General features: G+C 43.9%; 2 protein-coding genes across 3 annotated transcripts in view; one reads left to right on the top strand and one right to left on the bottom strand.

Moving 5' to 3' along the window:
- Sh3yl1 (SH3 and SYLF domain containing 1) overlaps positions 1-3,838 on the bottom strand; it is a 30,341-nt gene extending 26,503 nt beyond the window's left edge. Inside the window, exon 1 of the mRNA XM_046431978.2 lies at positions 3,268-3,838. Coding sequence (XP_046287934.1) covers position 3,268 — 1 coding nt within the window. The 5' untranslated portion in view covers positions 3,269-3,838. The remainder of the gene's footprint in view (positions 1-3,267) is intronic.
- Positions 3,839-4,069: 231 nt separating this feature from the next.
- Acp1 (acid phosphatase 1) lies at positions 4,070-17,808 on the top strand. 2 transcript variants are annotated; one of them, XM_046431981.2, is made up of 6 exons: positions 4,070-4,202; positions 9,519-9,592; positions 9,830-9,943; positions 14,733-14,794; positions 16,562-16,667; positions 16,803-17,808. In XM_046431981.2, the coding sequence occupies exons 1-6, from the start codon at positions 4,100-4,102 to the stop codon at positions 16,878-16,880; spliced, it is 537 nt and encodes a 178-aa protein (XP_046287937.1). In that variant the 5' UTR covers positions 4,070-4,099; the 3' UTR covers positions 16,881-17,808. The 2 variants fall into 2 exon arrangements, with proteins under 2 accessions (XP_046287937.1, XP_046287936.1); XM_046431980.2 differs by lacking the exon at positions 9,830-9,943 and adding an exon at positions 9,680-9,793.
- Positions 17,809-18,254: the final 446 nt, after the last annotated feature.

Here is an 18,254-nt window from a genome sequence, read left to right as displayed (position 1 = left end):
TCATAGGGGATCTGGGAACATAACCATGCATAAGAGCATTTGGTAGAGGTGGAGGGAGAAACTGGGCACTATGGAGGCAAGTTGAATTCAGAGGATCCCCAGACTTTAAGTCACATGGACCAGGAAAATCCTGTTCTGTTAAGGACCATTTAAGTCAGATTTTCTGATAAGTGTAACTAAAGCACAGTAAATTGTACATAAATTGTATCCACAAGGACTTTTTACTTTGAAATCTCTCAACTGAACTATATTAGACCAGTCAAACAAGAAAATTTTACAATCAATGGTTGCTGTGCAATGTCCTGCTGGGGGGAAGGTCAGGCCAGTGCTGTGACCTTGGCAGGAGAGCTCTGTGATCAGATGGGCCCAGGAGCTGCTGTCCATGCAGTGCTTCCCCACAGGCCGCACAGCTATGGATGGACAGGCTGCTGACAAGCCCAGCCACAGTGAGGACTCCTGGCATGTCTGAACTTCAGAAAATACTATGGGTTCTATCAAACTTCTAATAAAATCACTTTGCCTGATCCTAGTTATGCACAGTGAATTTCTGTCATAACTAAAATACATAAATGAAAAATTTAGATATAAAACCTCACTTTCTGTCCTCAGTTTTTAACCTACTTTTCCTTCTTCTCTGCTCTGAGGAATAGAGTACATCTGACCAGGAGGTTGATATTATTCTCTCACACTGCCGGAGTCAGGATGCATCTGAACAGTCATGAAGTCTGAAGCTTTGAATTCCAAAGCCAAGCAAATTGTCTACTAATGCCTGAGTTTTCTCCTAAGGGTTGCCACCAAACCTCAAGCCAAGAAACTCTTAGATGTGCAGCATTCTATAAAAAAGCAATTGAAATGTTTGAAATTTTCTGTACAAAGACTTTTTTTTTTTAATTTAATAGGAGTTTATGAAGTGCTGGGAAGAAATTTTTACTGTGAAAACCTCAACAGCCTAAATGAGTTTAAGATATATAAATAATTTTACATGTTGACCAGAGGTCAATAACTCAGGACTATGGCCCCTGGGGGCCAATAGCAACATCTGAATCCTAGTTGTAATAAACTGCTACTGGGTGAGAAAGCTGGCCACCAATTCCAACCTAGACCTCTTCCCAGGGTCAGGAACAGCAGCCAGCAACCAAAGGGTTCTCCCCCAACCATCAACCAGAGTCGGGGATCCCAAACTTTCATTCCATCAGTAAGCATCAATTATGTGATTTTCTTCAACAGACCCTAAATTATGAAGGGAAACCTATAGGAAAAGTGAGCTTATAAATGGTTTTCTAAATTTCCATTAATTATATACTAATCAAATTATTAAATCTTATAATTTACATGAATTGAGAGTTAACTTGCTAAACTGATAAAACTGCAAAACCAAGATCAAAAGAAACTAGAATGTGTCTAAGGATATACAGAATTTAGAACAAACTGATTAAATCTTAGCCAAAATAAACTTTATCTGTGTAATCTCCCAAGAGGCTTTTAAAATGTTGCCTCTCTCAGTAAATCCAACTCTGAACACTGCTGCCTGACAATTACTGCCTTTGTGTCTTAGAAGCATGCCTATCTTTCTGGGGCCTTGGTTAAACTACTTTCTTTGTCTTAAAGGAGACAAAGCTTGTCAGTTCTAGAAATCAGAACCTGAGTCCCTGGTCAGATTACCAACCTCTTTAATTCAAACTTCCAGCCAACCAACGATGTGAACACCAGATCTTCCTGTGCCCTGTGCCTCTTTCTCATCCCTCTGACTGAAGGCTGTGGATGGAGGTCAAGAGCCAGGAATGACGGGTGGGAAAATGCTTGGCTTTCACCAGCTCCACTTCTCCTCAGTTTAGGCAAGACCTTGAAGGACCAGACAGGTCATTCTGGTCTGACTGTCTTGTATAAAAAATGGACTCTTTCCAGAGAAAATAAAAACATTCAACATGCTTAGGTCTTAAATGGCAGAGAAGTATGTCTTGTCATGATACCATCTGCAAATAAGCTGATGAGCACAAGGGACTCAGGACTAGCCCTCAGTGTTCACATCACACAATAGTTCCCTTTGACCCCTATCAACTTTATTTTTGAACACCAAAAGCTTATTTCTGAATATTGAGATATCTCCTGAAAATAAAGTTTTCCTAAACAGAATAAAGGTACCAAAGCACTTAAAAATTATTTTCAATCTTAAAAACGACTAGTATTGACTTGTTTTACAGAAATTTTGCTTAAACTGAACAGTAATAAACCTATAACCAATTCTTAATTTAAATATGATGACAGGATGGAGATCATCCCCCTTATTATTTTAACCTCCAACATAGCAATTTGGAAGCAATCAGACTGCTCAGGTATTTCAATAATAGGCCAGCACAGCAGGCTAAGCAGCACCTAAACCAGAGACCTACTATTCTCTGAGTGGTGTGTGCAAACTTTCTGACTAACTCATGTTTAATCCAAACACTTCCTCATATCTTAATAAAACACTGAGGTGAACAAGAATGCAGGACGGGCACACCCTGTAAGAAGAGCCAAGCCAAGCCTTCTCTACTAGGGCAGAAACCTCTGGCCTTTGTGTCATTATTTAGTTTGGCTGCAGCAAGGCAGCGGCAACAATGGAATATTTGCTAGAGTGAAAATGATTTCCAGTCAACAGTAAAATCCTATTTCCTCAAGGTTATCAACCAACTCAGAGTAGTTCCATATTTTTAAAAAGAAAAGCCATCACCATAGGGAGATGCCCCAGCGGCGCCAGGCTCAGCGCTGGGGACTTCCCCACCTTAGTGATGGCGCACCTGTTCCTGGTCCCAGGGCCAGGTGGGGCCTAGCGCTCGTCCCTGCTTTCCGCAGTACCCGGCAACAGGAACGTTCAGGGTTTGGCAGCTAAGGAGCTGACTCCTGCCCGTGTCAAGCGCACCGGAAGCCTTTCATAAAAACAAGTTAGAACGAGAAAATCGGTAACCGATTAGATAGTTTTAAATAACACAGTGCATTTCAGTCGTCAAAATTCGAAACATAATAAGAGTTTTCCTACGAACTGGAGTGAACTAGCTAAATTTGAATGAAAACCGCTGTGGCCAAGAGTTCTGGCAACTATCAATCCCGATCTTGGACGATCTGCGAAACGATCCAGTGTGGACAGCGACTTGATCTTTCTCTGGTCCTCTGTCACCAACGATAACCGTGGCCAGCAATGCCTTCTTAACAGTGGAAGGTGGTCACGATTAACAAATGTCCCGTCCCAACTCCGGGTGCGGCTCGTCTGCGCCCAGACGCCTTACTCACTTGTGCCGGCGAGCTGCTCCGCTCCGCGCCCCTCGAGCTCCGCACACCTGCCCAGGAAGAGGAAGGGCGGCCTCCTCTCGGTTCCGCCTCCCAGGGCGGGGACGGCTCCAGTGAGGGGCACACCTGGCACGCGCAAGGAACAAGTGTGTGCCGCCCCACCTTTGCGCAGTACCTAAACATTTTCGCGGGGCACAACAATACAGCTGCGCTCGACCTCCTCACTCCACGGAGTTTCGAAAACATTCCATTATTTCAAAGAGGGAAAACCCAACCGATGCGCGCTGAGCCTCTCGGGACACAGCTCAGATGGCTGCCTGGCGGACAGGGGCGGAGGGTTCCTCACGCCCAGGAGGCTCCTCCACCGGGACCCAGAGGGCGCCCCGGAGGGTGCCGCAGGCCTCACTTGCCGCAGGGCCCTGCTTATCCCCTCAGCCAGCCGCCCGCCAGCTGGTATCGCTGCGCCCCTACGGCGCGCCGCTCCGGTGAGCAGCACAGCAGCGCTAGACACTGCAGGCGTCCTGCCTGGCGGAGGCAGGAGACCGGTCCAATCAGGCTTCGCCTACCCGTCCCCGCCCCGACGGGAGGTGCTGCGAGAGGCGGCTCACCACGCCCCCGCCCCTCCAGCTCGGCCCCTGCCCAAGGTGGGGAGGCCCTCACCCCACCTAGCCCCAACCCTTTCTTCCGGCTCTTCCCCGGCAGAAAGGGACTCTTCCCCTAGGCCCCACCCCCGCCCAGGATGTAGACCGCCCCACCTGCGGCCCCGCTGGAGCGCCGGGCGGCGGACTGCGCAGGCGCGCGGCCCAGGGCTCGCCGTCCAGGGCTGGCGACGCGCATGCGCTGCGTCAGGACGTACGCCGACGCGGCCGCTGGGCGCGAGTGTCTGCGTTTGAAGATGGCGGAGAATGGTCCTAAGTCCGTGCTGTTCGTGTGTTTGGGTAAGGGTTTTCCTTCCTGGAGCGGCGGGTTGTGCCGTGTGGCTCTGGGCTGCGTCGCTAACCATGAACAGCGGGCCGGAGGGGCCTGGCGGGTGGCCGAGCCCGGTACCCTCGCTTCTGATCCCCCGATCCTGTGTCCTCTCACCTGCCGTCTGCCTCCCAGCCGAGTCCTGGCATCTGTAGCAGGCTTTCTAAGCCGGATGCTTTTCATTGCACCTGCTAGAATCTTTGGTTGTCCTCCATTGTGCCCAGATGGACCCAAAGCTGCAAGTGTTCTCTGTGGGGCTTTGCACCAGTAACTACACTGGTTCGCTTGCTGGTGCCCTTGGCTTTCACTCACAGTGGATCTCAACTAATGAGAGGTGCATCCCTATCATTCCAAGTTCTGGGTTCTTCAGGTTCAGGTCTCTCTCTAACTTTGGTCTCCAGCCTGTCAGTGTACCAGTTTCACATGAAAGTGAGGTTTTACAATTTATTACTCCAAGTACCTTCCAGATCAGAATTGTTCTCATTCCTAGAGTATCAGCACGTAGCCTCCCTTACTTGAAATATAATTCACTTTCCTATTAGTTTGCAGTATTCTTCCTTGGTGCCTCCACACTAAGGGGGATAGTCCCAAATTATGCTTTCTACCTGGTGTTTTCTACCTGGTTTGTTTTGCTTCTGCTCCTCTTGAGGATAGAATTCTGCCAGGTCCATCCCCCTGGCCTCCCTTACATTTTCCCACCTAATATGGGAGGGCTTGACTTTCCAGCACCATTGCTACTCACACTGGAAACACTACTGTGCCTTGACTGATGAGTCTTTTACTGGACACTATGTTGTATTTTGTATGGAACCCCTTATATTTTTGTAAAGTCAAACCTAAATTCTACATTCTTTGGTTTCTCAGACTGTTAGTTGCTTCCTTTGATTCCTTATAGAGATATTGTATTCCACAAATAATTATTTGACAGCCTTTTGAGATCCCAGCCAGAGCCAACATTCTTGTGGGCAATAACTGTGGCTTTTTTTCTTTTTTTCCCCCCAGTTTCAGGACAATACAGTATAACATTTTCTATGGGGGGGGGAGGTAAAAAGCTCCATTACACATTGATAGTGGACACCATTTGATTTTTAAGGAAATCAACAAATTAAACAGTAGTTTATTTCAAGTTGGGTACCTATGGTGTCCCCTTGCCAGGCTAATCTTTGCTTAATATTATTGCTTATGTGGGCGTGACGCACAACGCTAACTGAAAAAGGGGAGGTATATGTTCACATGCATTTGTCTTCGATATAGCTCAGCAATTTTTTTAGTGCTTCCTATGTGCTAGGCACTGGGGATGCATAGAATAGTGACCCACAGACAGGCCCCATGCTTTTTGGAGCTCACGCTGTCTCATCATCAGTCAGGCATCGTGAATGGGCTCGTTCTTTGGTATGAGATGTTAAGAAAAATAAAACAGGGACATTCAGGTGTGTGGTCAGAAAGCCTTCACCTGAAGGTGAGCTCTGAGCAGAGACTTGAAGGAGTCAGGAGACATGCCCATCTTGGGCCCACAGGACACCTTGTGTGGTTTCTAGGTGAGAGTGCTAGCCAGATTCCAGAACAGGGAAGCCACAGTGGCTGGGCTTGGAGACCTGGTGTTCTTCTCAGCCAGGAGTCCTCTTGTGTGTGAGACACAGTACATCACTTGAGTGACTGTTTACTTGGCTCCATGGATACCTAAGTAGTGCCATTCTAGATGCATGGGAAGTTTATTCCTTACATGTATCAGATGCTTTAGAGCAGGCTCTGTAAACTCTGTAAAGTGCCACGGTGAATACTTCAGCTTCATGGGCCCTGCCAGTGTTGTAGCCCCAGATACCACATAGATGAAGCTTGGCTGTGTAGTAGAACTGTTCATAGATACCAGTCAGTGTTGGAACCCTACATGTAAATTTTCACATATCACAAAATTTTCTGGTTTTGCATTTTTTTTCATCTGTTCAAGTTTGTAAAAATCATTCTTAGCCTATGAGCCCTCATCCTTAGTCCCTGTGTTGAGGGGGAGATCAAGGGCGGCTCTGTGAGGAGATGGTCTCTGTGAATGAGACAAGCGTTGAGAACTTTCTAGCAGATGTGGGAGGGACAAGACTAGTTCCAGCTGTAGTGCTGAGATAGCCTGGAGGAGGAGCTGAACTGGGAGGAGGACACCCCTGTGGGTGGCCAGAGACTGTGCTGGCATTAGAGTTTCCAGAACTTGTCCTAGAGGCAGCACCTGGGATTCTGTGCTTTAGTGATAACTTTTCTGTGCTGCATTTTCTGGTTTATTTTTATTTATTTATATTTTGGTGTTGATGGGGTAACCCAAAGCCTCACAATGTTAGGCAAGTGCTCTACCACTGAGCAATACCTCCAGCCCGTACATTTTTTAATAACATTAGCACAGTGATATGTGATGTCAACTTTTGAAATCTAGAGGGCAAGTTACTAGCATTTCAATTTCTTTTCTGTTGATATTGTAGACAGTATGACTTCACTTCTAGTCTCTTAGTTTTTATTAATTATAGTCTTTACATGTCTCCTTTAAATAGAGCTATCAGGGGAAAACATAAGTGTGGATGGGTGTGTTTTAAGTCATTAAATAGTCTAAGTTTTTGTATTGTGGGAAAATTAATCTGTTATTTTACAGTTAATGAAAATTATGAGTAAAGGGGTGGTCCCAGTCTTTTTATTGTGTCTTTAGATGCTGAGATACTGGGCATCTGTTATCATTTGTAGAGTTTGAAAATAACAACAGTTGTCCTAGTTTGGTGAGAGGGTTTGCTATTAAAGTATTGCCAGGTCGGTGGTAACAAGGGACATGTTAACACACCCTGAGGAAGCTTTTCAGAAATTAAATAATGCTGATGGCAATACTTGTCTTAAAAATCAAACCAAAATTTGGAGTGTGGAAGGGAAGAGCTTCACAGCATAGACTAGCACATGGAGGCTATCCATGGTGAACTCCTGTCTTCTTTCCTCCCTTGCCTTACAGAAAAGCTTTTTAACTACTATGCACAACCACGTGTGTGGAAGAGCGCAAGTCTTATAAAAGAGAGGCTGACGGTTTGGTGCTCAGGGTGGTGAGCCGGCCCAAGGACCAGGGGGCATCTGTGTGTTTCACTACACTTTGGAAGATTCCAATTCAACATGTTTAATAGAAGCCAGAGTGAAGTGTGTCCTCTAGCTTCGTCTCTTCTGAGATTTCTGTTTCCTCCCTTCATTTTCTATTACACCTCCTTAAATCAGTTACTAATGTCAGGGATCACACAATACCCCACAATATGGTACTTTGTCTTGATGAGTAGTTTTGAAAAAAGTCTCTCTGATCATCTCTTGCCTTCCTGTGTCTTGCTTCCTGAAGTGAAGCAAGTCATGGAAACCAGAATTTCTGTAAGACAGGTTATTGAAAAGAGAATTCTTTTCCCCAAAGAAGCCTTCAGACCTAGAGTCTCTCTCCCTTCTCACTTGAAGACATTCCTTCCAGTGAGTCCTGTCCCAGACCTGGGAGGAAAGAGTGCTGCATCAGAGACCAGGAAGGGCCTGAACAGGTGGCATGACTGAGTTCCCTGTCTCTTACCATTAGTTAGTAGCCCTTTGTTCACTCATTCTTCTGTACAGCTGTCACTCTTCATCTAACCTAAGCATAAAACTAGACAGTTTCCCCTTTGGGTCTTCCTTTTAAAGGCTCCATTGTCACATAAAACTTTAAATCGACCTGTTATGCTTTTCTCTTTTTTGACCTATGTTATAGAAGTGCAGGCTGCAGTCTTTAGGATAAGTGAGGAAAGGAGTCACACCTTCCTGCCTCACTGTCTTTCCTGTGCTTTCTCATATTCACCTCATAGATGGTCTTTTTGCCTTCAGTCCTGTGGTTGTCCAGCATTTTCTTAACCCTGCCAGCTGCTTTTCTAACTTGTAGGAATAGTCTGTTGTCTTAAATATCTCTGTGTGCAGGCCCTGTCTCAGTGCTTGGCTGGCAGCCACTGCTTCCTGTACCTAAAGTACCATAGTTACGTCTTTTAATCCTGCAGCCCTGACTTAAATGTCTCTCCTGCCCTACTTATTGGACTCTCTTCCCATAAACATCAGCTGTCTGGTTTTCTTATGTCTCTTCTGTGCTTTGTAGCATTTTTATTTTCTGTGCTTTGGTAGTATAATGCTTGTTTATTAGCATATCTTTCATATTTTTGTTATACTATGTCTCCTCTAAGTTGTGACTTTGTACATGATCTGTTTGGAGATGAGAGCTGCTGCCTTTTGTCATTTTCCCCGTGCAGTTAAGGAATTTATTGCTTGTCCTGGCTCCTGGGTGGTAACCTGTAATCACCTTGGGATTTTCTGTGAGTGGTAGTGTCTGTTACTACTCATAGTGGCCCCACATTTTATGCTGAACTCAAGAGTCATGTGCTCTGTGAACCACATGTGTCGGGGGTGGGCCTGGAGGTTCAGTCTGTCATCCCTACGTGATTGAACCCCAATAACAATTCTGAGCACCGTGCTCAGGCAAGCTTCCTAGGTTGGCCGTACTAGTACCCTTTATTTAAAGTACTGGCATTGATCATGGGCAGGCGGGTAAGGGTTTCTGAAGAGATGGAAGCTTCCTGTTTAGAACCATTCTAGAATAGCCCTAGTATTTCTTCCTCTGGCTGGTTCTAATCTGTATTCTCTTATAATGAAGCTGTCATCATTGTAGCACTTCCTGAGCTTCATGATCTTCCTAGAGAATCATTACACCTAAGGGGGCCCCAGACTTTGTAGCCAGCTAGCCTGGAGTGAGGATGACCCAGGAGTCCCTAACCTGGCTGCTGATGTCAGTTGAGTGGCTGGGAGTGTTGCACCCTAAACCTCAAGCTAGCTAACTTCTGATGGCACAGTCCTTTTGGCACAGGGCTTTGCAGCAATCGCTGAGTAAAAGTTTGTGTTCACTCACTGTTTATGTCTTAATACAGTTGTTTATTTGCATATTTTATGAAACATTTTTGTTATCTATATTTGAAAATACGTTCTTTCAATTTTGTTTTAAATTAAGCTGATGACAACCTACTTCATTGATTTCTTAACCTATTTCGGGTCATTAGTTGCAACCTGTAAAACTAATATTGGTTAAAATTGCTTTCTGTTTTTGTATCTGGGCAGTTAGTGTCAGATCACTGAACCTGGTGATCAGCATTCTCTGCCAGGGTTCCTCTGCCCTGCAGTTTTGTTTTTTGTTCTTCTGTAGAGAAGATGCAGATACCTCCCACCTGGCATATGAGTCTTTGCATCGCAACTAACACACTCTTTATGTCCTCTCCCTTCTTTTTAAGGTAACATTTGCCGGTCACCCATCGCAGAAGCAGTTTTCAGAAAACTTGTAACTGATCAAAACGATTTAGACAACGTAAGTACTGTTCAGTACATTAAAGAGGCCAACCTGAACACCTCTGGGCAAGAAAGTGCCGAAAACATTCTCTTTCTTCTCATGCAGTGGAGGATAGACAGTGCAGCCACATCTACCTATGAAGTGGGGAACCCCCCTGACTACCGTGGGCAGAGTTGCATGAGGAAGCATGGCATCCCCATGAACCACGTTGCCCGGCAGGTACCGTACTAGAACTGATTGTGTTCTGTGTTACAGTGGACCATTGACAGCGGTGCTGTTTCCGACTGGAACGTGGGCCGGGCCCCGGACCCGAGAGCCGTGAACTGCCTAAGAAATCATGGCATTAGCACAGCCCATAAGGCAAGACAGGTAGAAGAGATCTTGTTTAATTTCTGCACAGAGGTGGAGAGGCCTGTGTGTTCACAGCTGTGTGTATTTGGGGTGAACCAACCTGCTACGTGTGGAGTTCTGAAAGACTTGCATGACCTTGGGATTGCTTACTAAAATGCACATAAAATTACGTCAGTCACTGAGAGCAGTGACTGCTAGATGGCTGCCAGCTAGAGCTGTGGTCTCCGTTCTCTTACCACCTCGTGAGTTTTAGTTAGACATTTAAGGCCTTTGTGACTGTTTGCTTACATTACCAAGTTTGTTGCTAGAACACAGTCACGTAGTATATACAAAAGCATATTTTAACTATAAGTACCTTAAACAAATAAAAGGTAATACTGATATTATTATGGGTCCCTAATTAAGGATGTCATGCTGGACCTAAGTTTGAAGTCCACTGAGGTTTAACAAACTTCAAATGAAGGTAGCTTTGTATTTATATTATAAATCAGAAAATACAGTTGTGTTTCTGAGAGTTCTTTATTTAAGCTTGTTATTTTCACTCGGCAGAAGATGAAACATTTTATATCATGTGTTCATTGTGATCTTTCCAGGCTTTTGCATACCTTGCCAGGTTCTACTTGTATTTTTTAAGGTTATATATTTATTTTAATAGTCCTTCAGCATTATGAGCAGTCTGTTTTCAGGTCAGATGTCTTTTCATGCACTAGGTATATAACAAAAGTGGATGTGGATGGGTTATTTCAAATACACATGCCCTAAAAAGCAAAGCTGAAAACTTTAGGAGCAGTTTTGATTACCAGCTTTGGAACTAGCATTTCTGGAGTCTAATTCTGCTTTTCTTCCTGTTACTCTCAGGGATGTTTTGTGGCTGGCTGTGGTGATGCATGCCTGTAAGCAGTGTCACATCAGGTCTTTTATGTTCACATGTTCCTTACCAGTTGTCACAGTTTGTGTAGTGACTGTTCCAGTACGCTTCTTATTTCCCTTGTACTTTCAACCTAGGTGTAATAGATGATACATTTTTACAGTTCTCACTTCTTTTCAACTCAATCAGTCTCTGGAGAAGTATGCTCTCAGTCCATTGGTTGCATGGAGATTTCTCTTTGTTATACAAGCTTTCCTCTTTTCAGTAAACTTGTCATTGACAAATGCACAGAGTGAGTGTAGCCCTAAAGCCCTTTGGAAACCAGTGCCCATTCCTGCAAAGGTCACTCCCAAAATATTGCCTGCCTTTCAGCCTTGTAGAAGTAGGGTCTTGGGCCTCTGCATTCTTGTGCCAGCTGTTTCTGTTGTGCTGCTGCTGGTCCCAAAAGCTCTTCCTTGTCCTTGCTGGATGCTGTGTGTTCCACAGCTTGTTTGCCCCTGTGCCCTGCTGGGTGTGGGCTATTGCTAATTTGGGCTGCACAGGTGGTGGAGGGTGGTGAGCACACAGCTGAGCCCAGCCTGGTATGCCACATGTCAGGGAATCCAGACTCAGAGCACACTGAGATGTTCCCACTTCTGTTCTTTGAAAAAGTTTGAAGAAGATTTTGATTTTTCTCTGGCTAAGTTTTCCTTTGGTATTTAGTTTCAGCAGTTTTGTTGTGGGAGGCCAAAGTGTTCTTACTTACCTGTGGAAAATTCTGGGATGTTATCGTTTTATATTTTACTTCTCCTGTTTCTCTTTTCTTCTGAGAGTCAGTTTATATTGAACATAAATTTCTTATGATCTTTTCTCCATTTTCCATCCTTTTTACTGTTCTTCATTCTGAGATTTCCTACTGACCTGTTTTCTGATATACTAACGCTTCTGTATTTAAAGTCTGTGGAATTGTTCATTCTGAGTTCTTAGTGACTTTTGTTTTATTGACGGACTGCGTTTACTTGTTTGTTTTTTTTTAATAGATTAATTCTCTGAAATCCTTTTCCAAATGCACATTTGTTTATTTTGTTTGTTTCTTGTTGTGAGGTATTGGGGCTTGAACCTGGGTCTTTGTACATGTGAGGTAAATGTTCTGCCACTGAGCTACATCTCCCAGCCCATCTGAGTTACTTCAAACAGTTTGAATTCAAGCCTAGATCATTTGTGACCCTGCTATCTTTGTTTCTTCTGTTTGTATGCTTGCTAACTTCCCACTAAATTCTGAACGTGGTATGTGGGGCATGGTGGAACCTGTGGGTAATTGTGTTTTGCCCCATATGGTTGGCTGTTGCAGGGAAGAAGGTAGGTGGTCACCTCAGTATGATCGGGTGGAGCTACTTGAGGCTGGCAACAGCCTTCATTCAGGAGGCTTAATCCACCTTTGAGCTTCCCAGTCTTTCCTTTGGGAGCATCAGGCACAGAGTTGGCAGAATGCCTCCAACGTGGCAGCTTCTACAGTAGAGTGCTCATCTCTTACTGAGTCTGTGCAGCCTCCAGGTGCCCTCTGGAGCTTCTTGCCCTGGGTTGGTGGAAGACTTGGCAAATTCTTAGAAAAAAAGCATGTGCCAGGCCCCCGTCTTCCAGGACCTGTGTTCCTCCAGGGATGGCTGTCCCACCACCCCTAATTTCAGTTTTCTTCTCAGCCTCTGAACTTCTGACAGCTCAGCGGTGCCCTGCTTTCCTTGGTCTCTTACCTCTTAAGCAGACTCTTGCAACCCAGTTCTTAATGGAGAGCTGTCATGTGCCTTGAAGAACATCTGGCAGCACCCTGCCTGGCATCAGCGCCCCATGTCATGACAATGAGAACATCTGGCATTGCTCACTGTCCCCTCTTATGAGAACCCCAGTCCCCTGGCTAAAATACAGCTTTTTAAGTGTGGCCCAGTGGCCATCAGTCTCCTTTGAAGATGTATTAAAAGGTTCATACTGAGCAGTGGGCCTGAATAGACAGGTGTGAAATGATTGTTGACTGGACCTCCAATTCTGCATTGTAGCTGACCACTGAGAAGCTGTCTATCACATTTCAGTTTTGTGTAGTGATCTGCAGGGTTGCTGAAACACTCCTTTAAACTGTATGTTTGGGTGGGGCTAAATTTACTTCATGTAGTGCAACTCCAGCAGCATTTTGCAACAGAATGCAATGCAGATAGACATAGGAAGATCCATCCTAACCAGTGGCACTCTTCTAACCAAGAGCTGGTTTGGAGACTATAGTTGTTTTTCATTAAAAATAAAAAAAGTTTTAAATTGTAACAATTAATTTATTTAAACATTATTAGTAATGGTGACAAATATTGGTAGATATAACCCCTGTAAACAAGTTGCTTTAAGGCAAGGCTGAATAGTTTCTGAGAGTTCCTAGGCTCTTCTGCTGACCATGAGCTACGATCAGTGTTGGTACATCAGCAGGTGAGACTCTGCTGTCTTGTGTGAGCAGCCTGTGAGACCAGCCAGCTTGTTGAGTGCCATCTGGTGGCATTGCTGCCACAGCTGCAGAGTTGAGCACATTCAGGAGTTCTTGGGGCCACAAAACCAAGTGGTTGCAGGAGCACTCATGACTTCAAGAGCAGTATGGGTGGGTGAGGGTCTTCTAGTTGTTTTTGGTAGTAGAGTTAATTTGACCCAAGCCATACATGTCTGTCTGCAAACAGAAATCCTCTTCTAGACATTTCATGTGAAGCATTAAGTTATAGCTGTTGCTGTTCTTTCTCAGTTATTTTAACATCTAAAAATCATGTGTGACTTCACTTAGCAAGTTGCTAAGTATTTCTTTTTCTAGGGCAAATTAATTACAATCCAAATTGTTCATCCAAAATTAACAATTTTTAAACAGTAAATCTTTGGACATTTCTCACATGTGATTTGAAAAAATAATGTAGTGTGCTTAGTATAATTTTTGTTCTAATATCTTAAAGTAGATAAATTATTTTTTAATAGGTTAATTAGTGTCTTGGGAGTATTAATACAATCCAGTCCTTTGTAATTATTGATCTGCTACACTAAAAATTGATGGAAGTGCATATGAAGTCATTTTTAACAGAATAATGAAGAATAAGCATATTTATTGTTCTTTTGCTGTATTCATTATCTATTAGATTATTACTGTTCCTTCAACCAGGTTTTCATTGTCTCCTATATTAAATGACATTTTAGAGGATTTTTTTTCAACAAGGAAGATTATTATTGAAGTTATATTCTAGGGTTTATTTTCACTTTTATTCTGCAACATGTTGATCTTTTGTTTTATTATTTTCTTAATAATCACAGTTTATAAAATAAGTTTTCACTTGCATCGTAAGTGGTTTACATTTGTAATTGATGATGTTGGGTTAGACTCAGGAGATCCTGAGTGGTAGTCTCCTTGTGTCATATTTAAGTTGTGGGTGTTTGGTCAGGGTAAAGTCCACAATTCAGTTGCTTCTGATGAACCTCTTCTGACCTCCCTGCTGGAAATTTAGCCTCCTCCCTCTCCCAGAACCCCGTCCTTGGTGTTTTCTGAGGTTTCTGTGCCTCCTGCCTGATTGGGTAGTTTCACAAGGACAAGGCCTGTGGCTTCAGCTGGGGTCTGTAACAGGGCCTGGGACACTCAGTGCCCATGAATGAGAAACAGTGATGGAGGGTTGTGTGCCCACAGGCTGCATCTGGTTTCTAGGGGATGAAGCTGACTATTTAGTGATCACCACAAGGAGTCTTAGGAGATAAAATTTTCTTGTAAGCCCTAGTACAACTTGGGAAGTAGATTAACTGTATTTTAACTTAAAAGTGTCCTGAATTGTTTAATTACATTGTTAATTAGCAAGTTTAAGAAACATAGTGTTTGGTTCTGTTTTATTTTTTCTTCTTCTCTATTTTTGAGAGGTATAAATATAAATAACTGTATTTTGACTTCTTGCTCAATTTTAGGTGACCAAAGAAGATTTGGCCACATTCGACTATATATTGTGTATGGATGAAAGCAACCTGAGGTAATCTTTTTTTTTTTTTTTTTTTTGAGGGGAGATACCAGGGATTGAATCTATTTTCAAAGCGTAATCTTATCCCATTCTCAGTGTGGTAATAGGCCAAGTAGTTTGCTATCCAAAGTGACTTTCATTATGTTACAGTTTCTCATACACAGTGCTGTTACAATGTGCATAATTATTTATTTAAATAACATAAATGGAAATTCAGAGAATAATCTGGTATTTCTCCTGGGTCTCTTTACAAAGAGAAACATAGACAGGAAAATCCGTTTGGCATGATAGAGCTGGACAATAGGGCTGGGGTCTGTGGTTGTAGGAGATGTGTTGATTCCTATGATTGATTTCCTTACTGCAGCAATTCACGAGCTAGGAGTGTTTGTTCCTCCATTAGCACTGCCCCCACTCAAAGTGAGACTGGAAAGGCAGAAGACCTTTTACTGGATTTAAGATTGAGCTAAAACTAATGGGCTGAGGTATTATAGACCAGTGACTATAAAACCTCAAGCTTACATGCCTGCAGGCCCCAGCACTTCTGCAGGAAGTTTCTGTTATTGTCAGAGAGGAAACTGAGGAATGGCGAGCTTTAGTTACTACTTCAGGTGCACAGCAAAGGTGGTGGATGTGGGAGGCCTAGGCTGTAGCCTCCACCGCCACAGCTTCCTCGCACATCATCGTGCCCTCATCTTGTCCACCCCCAGCCCCCTGGTGTTTATTATTGCTGCTGTCAGTGTAACCATAAGCATTTATTGACTTGCATCACTACTTATTTAAAAATATTCCATGTTTTTGATGAAGCGATATTATCTGTGCTTTTAATTACTTATAGGAATGAACTAGTAACCATCATAACAATTTTGCTTATGTTTTTGTATTAATTAGGCCCTTCATTAAAATTCAGATTTTTTTTTCATTTTTATTGTTCAGTTGTTAATTTGTTTTGTCCTTACTTTTCTAAAAAAATACCACAGCTTATAGGTATTATAGAAGGCATCCTATCAGGAGACTAGATACTCTTGATTGTTGCTGAGTGTACAGTGTTCCCTGTGGGATGTCAGTCGGGTCAGTTCTGGGTGAAGCTCCCCTGGTGCTCTGGCCTTTGTGTCCCAGCCTAATTTCACTTCTTCTTGGATCTTCTGTTGCCCTGCAGCCTGGACCAGATTGTCCACTGACTGTGAGGCCCTGCAGGTCCAGGGACTGAGCCTGATTCAGCTCTGAGACTTTGGACAGGGATGTTCTTGTCTGTCCTGCTCCTAGACTCATCATAGGGGCTCAGTTGGAATTTGTCAGCTATGTGGAAGAATGATAAAAATGTAGCAGTGTGAAAGTTAGAAGTGAAGACACCAGGAGAGTGGTGTGGGCATAAGTAGTGAGGCAAGAGCCATGAACATGCATGTTTGGCCACCACGGGAAGAAACTGTGGCTCTTGGAGTTCCCTCATGTCACCTTGTTTCTCTCTGAAATATCTTTCTGACTTGATGGTTTCAGTGTATTTCACAAGAGAACACGGAGCTGCTGTCTGACGGTGAGGTGTACTTCCTGTGTGCAGGAAGTAGCGGGACGTGCTATTGCTGCTCGCTCCCTGCCCAGGAGACAGAGCTGTGGCACACAGCTGCACAAAGGGCCTGTGCCTCAGTGCAGGATTTGGTTTCACTGAAAATCAGGTCACTTTTGCTGGATTTTGATATGGGTATTTCATAAACCCCTAGCAGATGTCCCTGTTTAACTTGAAACCATAGATCAGAAAACTAAGTTCATGTTTCGATTTTGCAGAGATTTGAATAGAAAAAGTAATCAAGTTAAAAACTGCAAAGCTAAAATTGAACTGCTTGGAAGCTATGATCCACAGAAACAACTCATTATTGAAGATCCCTATTACGTAAGTACAGTGCACATGGTAGGGCCAATGTAAAGATCTGCAAGTCCAGGCCTGCGGTGTTAAGTGACAGGCTGAGGTCCCTCAAGGACACTTTGGGTGCTGGTATTGCCAGCTGTCCTTCTTCCTGTCTTCCAGGGGAACGATGCTGACTTTGAAGTGGTGTACCAGCAGTGTCTCAGGTGCTGCAAAGCCTTCCTGGAGAAGGCCCACTAGGACCACCTGCCCGCTACCAGCTGGGGACGCTCCCTATCCACGTTCTGCATCCTCATCCTGTGCTCCGGTGTACTGCCACTCCTTTGCCCCAGGCCCCGCCTGCCCCTTCAGCTGACTGTTGTCTCTGACCTGACCTGACAGATCATTGTAGGTGGAAACCAGCTGTGTCTACAGAAGAATCAATAAAAATGTTGGACTCAAAGACAGTTTGTAGGGTGCAGTGAGAGTTCTTAGACTAGTGGAGCCTTCACTTTGCCCTGATTATGCTAGTGGAGTGAGCAGAGAGAAAAACAGCCCCAACCACTAAGTACACACACCCAAAGGCCCAGGTTAGTCTCTGTGCCCAGTAAGGTTGGATGGCCTGGTCTCCCTGCAGTGATTGTGTGTGGCTGGCCAGTGCCTACAGGGCACCTGTGCTCATCTGTGCATCCAGAGTCACAGTGACCCTGTCCATAGCGGCTCTCCATGGCTTCAGCAAGTGTTTTAGCTCACACACACACAGTGCACATGATAGGAGACAGACCGATGAGATTGATCTTTAGCACCTTTAGTATTTGTTGGTTTTTGTCTGATTTATTTCACCAAGTCAGCTTATTTGCTCTCATTTGAGCCACTTTGTATCCAAAAATGTAATTATATCTGGAAAGGACACTTGTATGCTATGTATCCTATGGTTGGTTGAGGGGTATGTTTGTTTTATATGCACAGGTAACTCAAATGTAAATTGGCTTAGGTATGAAAAAATAATTTAAGCAGTCAATTATGTTGGTGTCCTTAAGTATTGATACGTTAATAAATGTTTCATGAGTATTTAAAAGCTATAGGCAAATACAGGTAATTTCACTATAATCTCAAATTCACATGGATATATGTCAGAAAAGATTGTTTTCAAAATAAACTTGGGAGTTATAAAAATGCAACAGATAAATCTGATGTCTCGCCTGCTTTTTATTTACCAATGAGGAACAATTGAGAAACCGTCTGTCTTGTCACTTTCAGATGGTCTGTGGTGTGTATGTGCATATTTACCCTTGGTACTAGGAAGTAAAATGATGAAAATAATAAGCTGTTCCACTTACACTGGCATCTAGGTATGGAAGACATCGGGGCCCTGGGACAGAGGCACTCTCAACTCTCCTTGTGGAGGTGGTGATTGGGCTGTCCTGCCACTCAGCAGGTGAGTGGCAGTTTGCTTTATCCTATCCTGGTCCTGCATTCAAAGCTGGTGACCTCTAACCTGTAGAGGACTTTTAGTCAAAAAATCAGTCCTTGTTGAAAGGCTGAGTGGAATACCAACCTAAGAACAGGGAGAGTTGGGGGACTGACACCCTGAGTGAGGGTCCTGGCGGAATTACTGTGTCATACAGAAAACTC

This window comes from Marmota monax, unplaced genomic scaffold (assembly GCF_021218885.2).
Source record: "Marmota monax isolate L192 unplaced genomic scaffold, Marmota_monax_Labrador192_F-V1.1 WCK01_AAM20220418_F8-fsc00633, whole genome shotgun sequence".
Classification (NCBI taxonomy): Eukaryota; Metazoa; Chordata; class Mammalia; order Rodentia; family Sciuridae; genus Marmota; species Marmota monax.
Note: the sequence above shows the minus strand (reverse complement) of the source record. Positions and strands in the feature narration are given on the sequence as shown.

Excerpts from the sequence above, each read along its gene's own strand:
- Acp1 (XM_046431981.2), top strand. The coding sequence starts at position 4,100 with ATGCGCTGCGTCAGGACGTACGCCGACGCGGCCGCTGGGCGCGAGTGT. Across the intron at positions 14,795-16,561 it reads ATGGATGAAAGCAACCTGAG|AGATTTGAATAGAAAAAGTA; the intron begins GTAATCTTTTTT and ends TCGATTTTGCAG. Across the intron at positions 16,668-16,802 it reads TTATTGAAGATCCCTATTAC|GGGAACGATGCTGACTTTGA; the intron begins GTAAGTACAGTG and ends CCTGTCTTCCAG.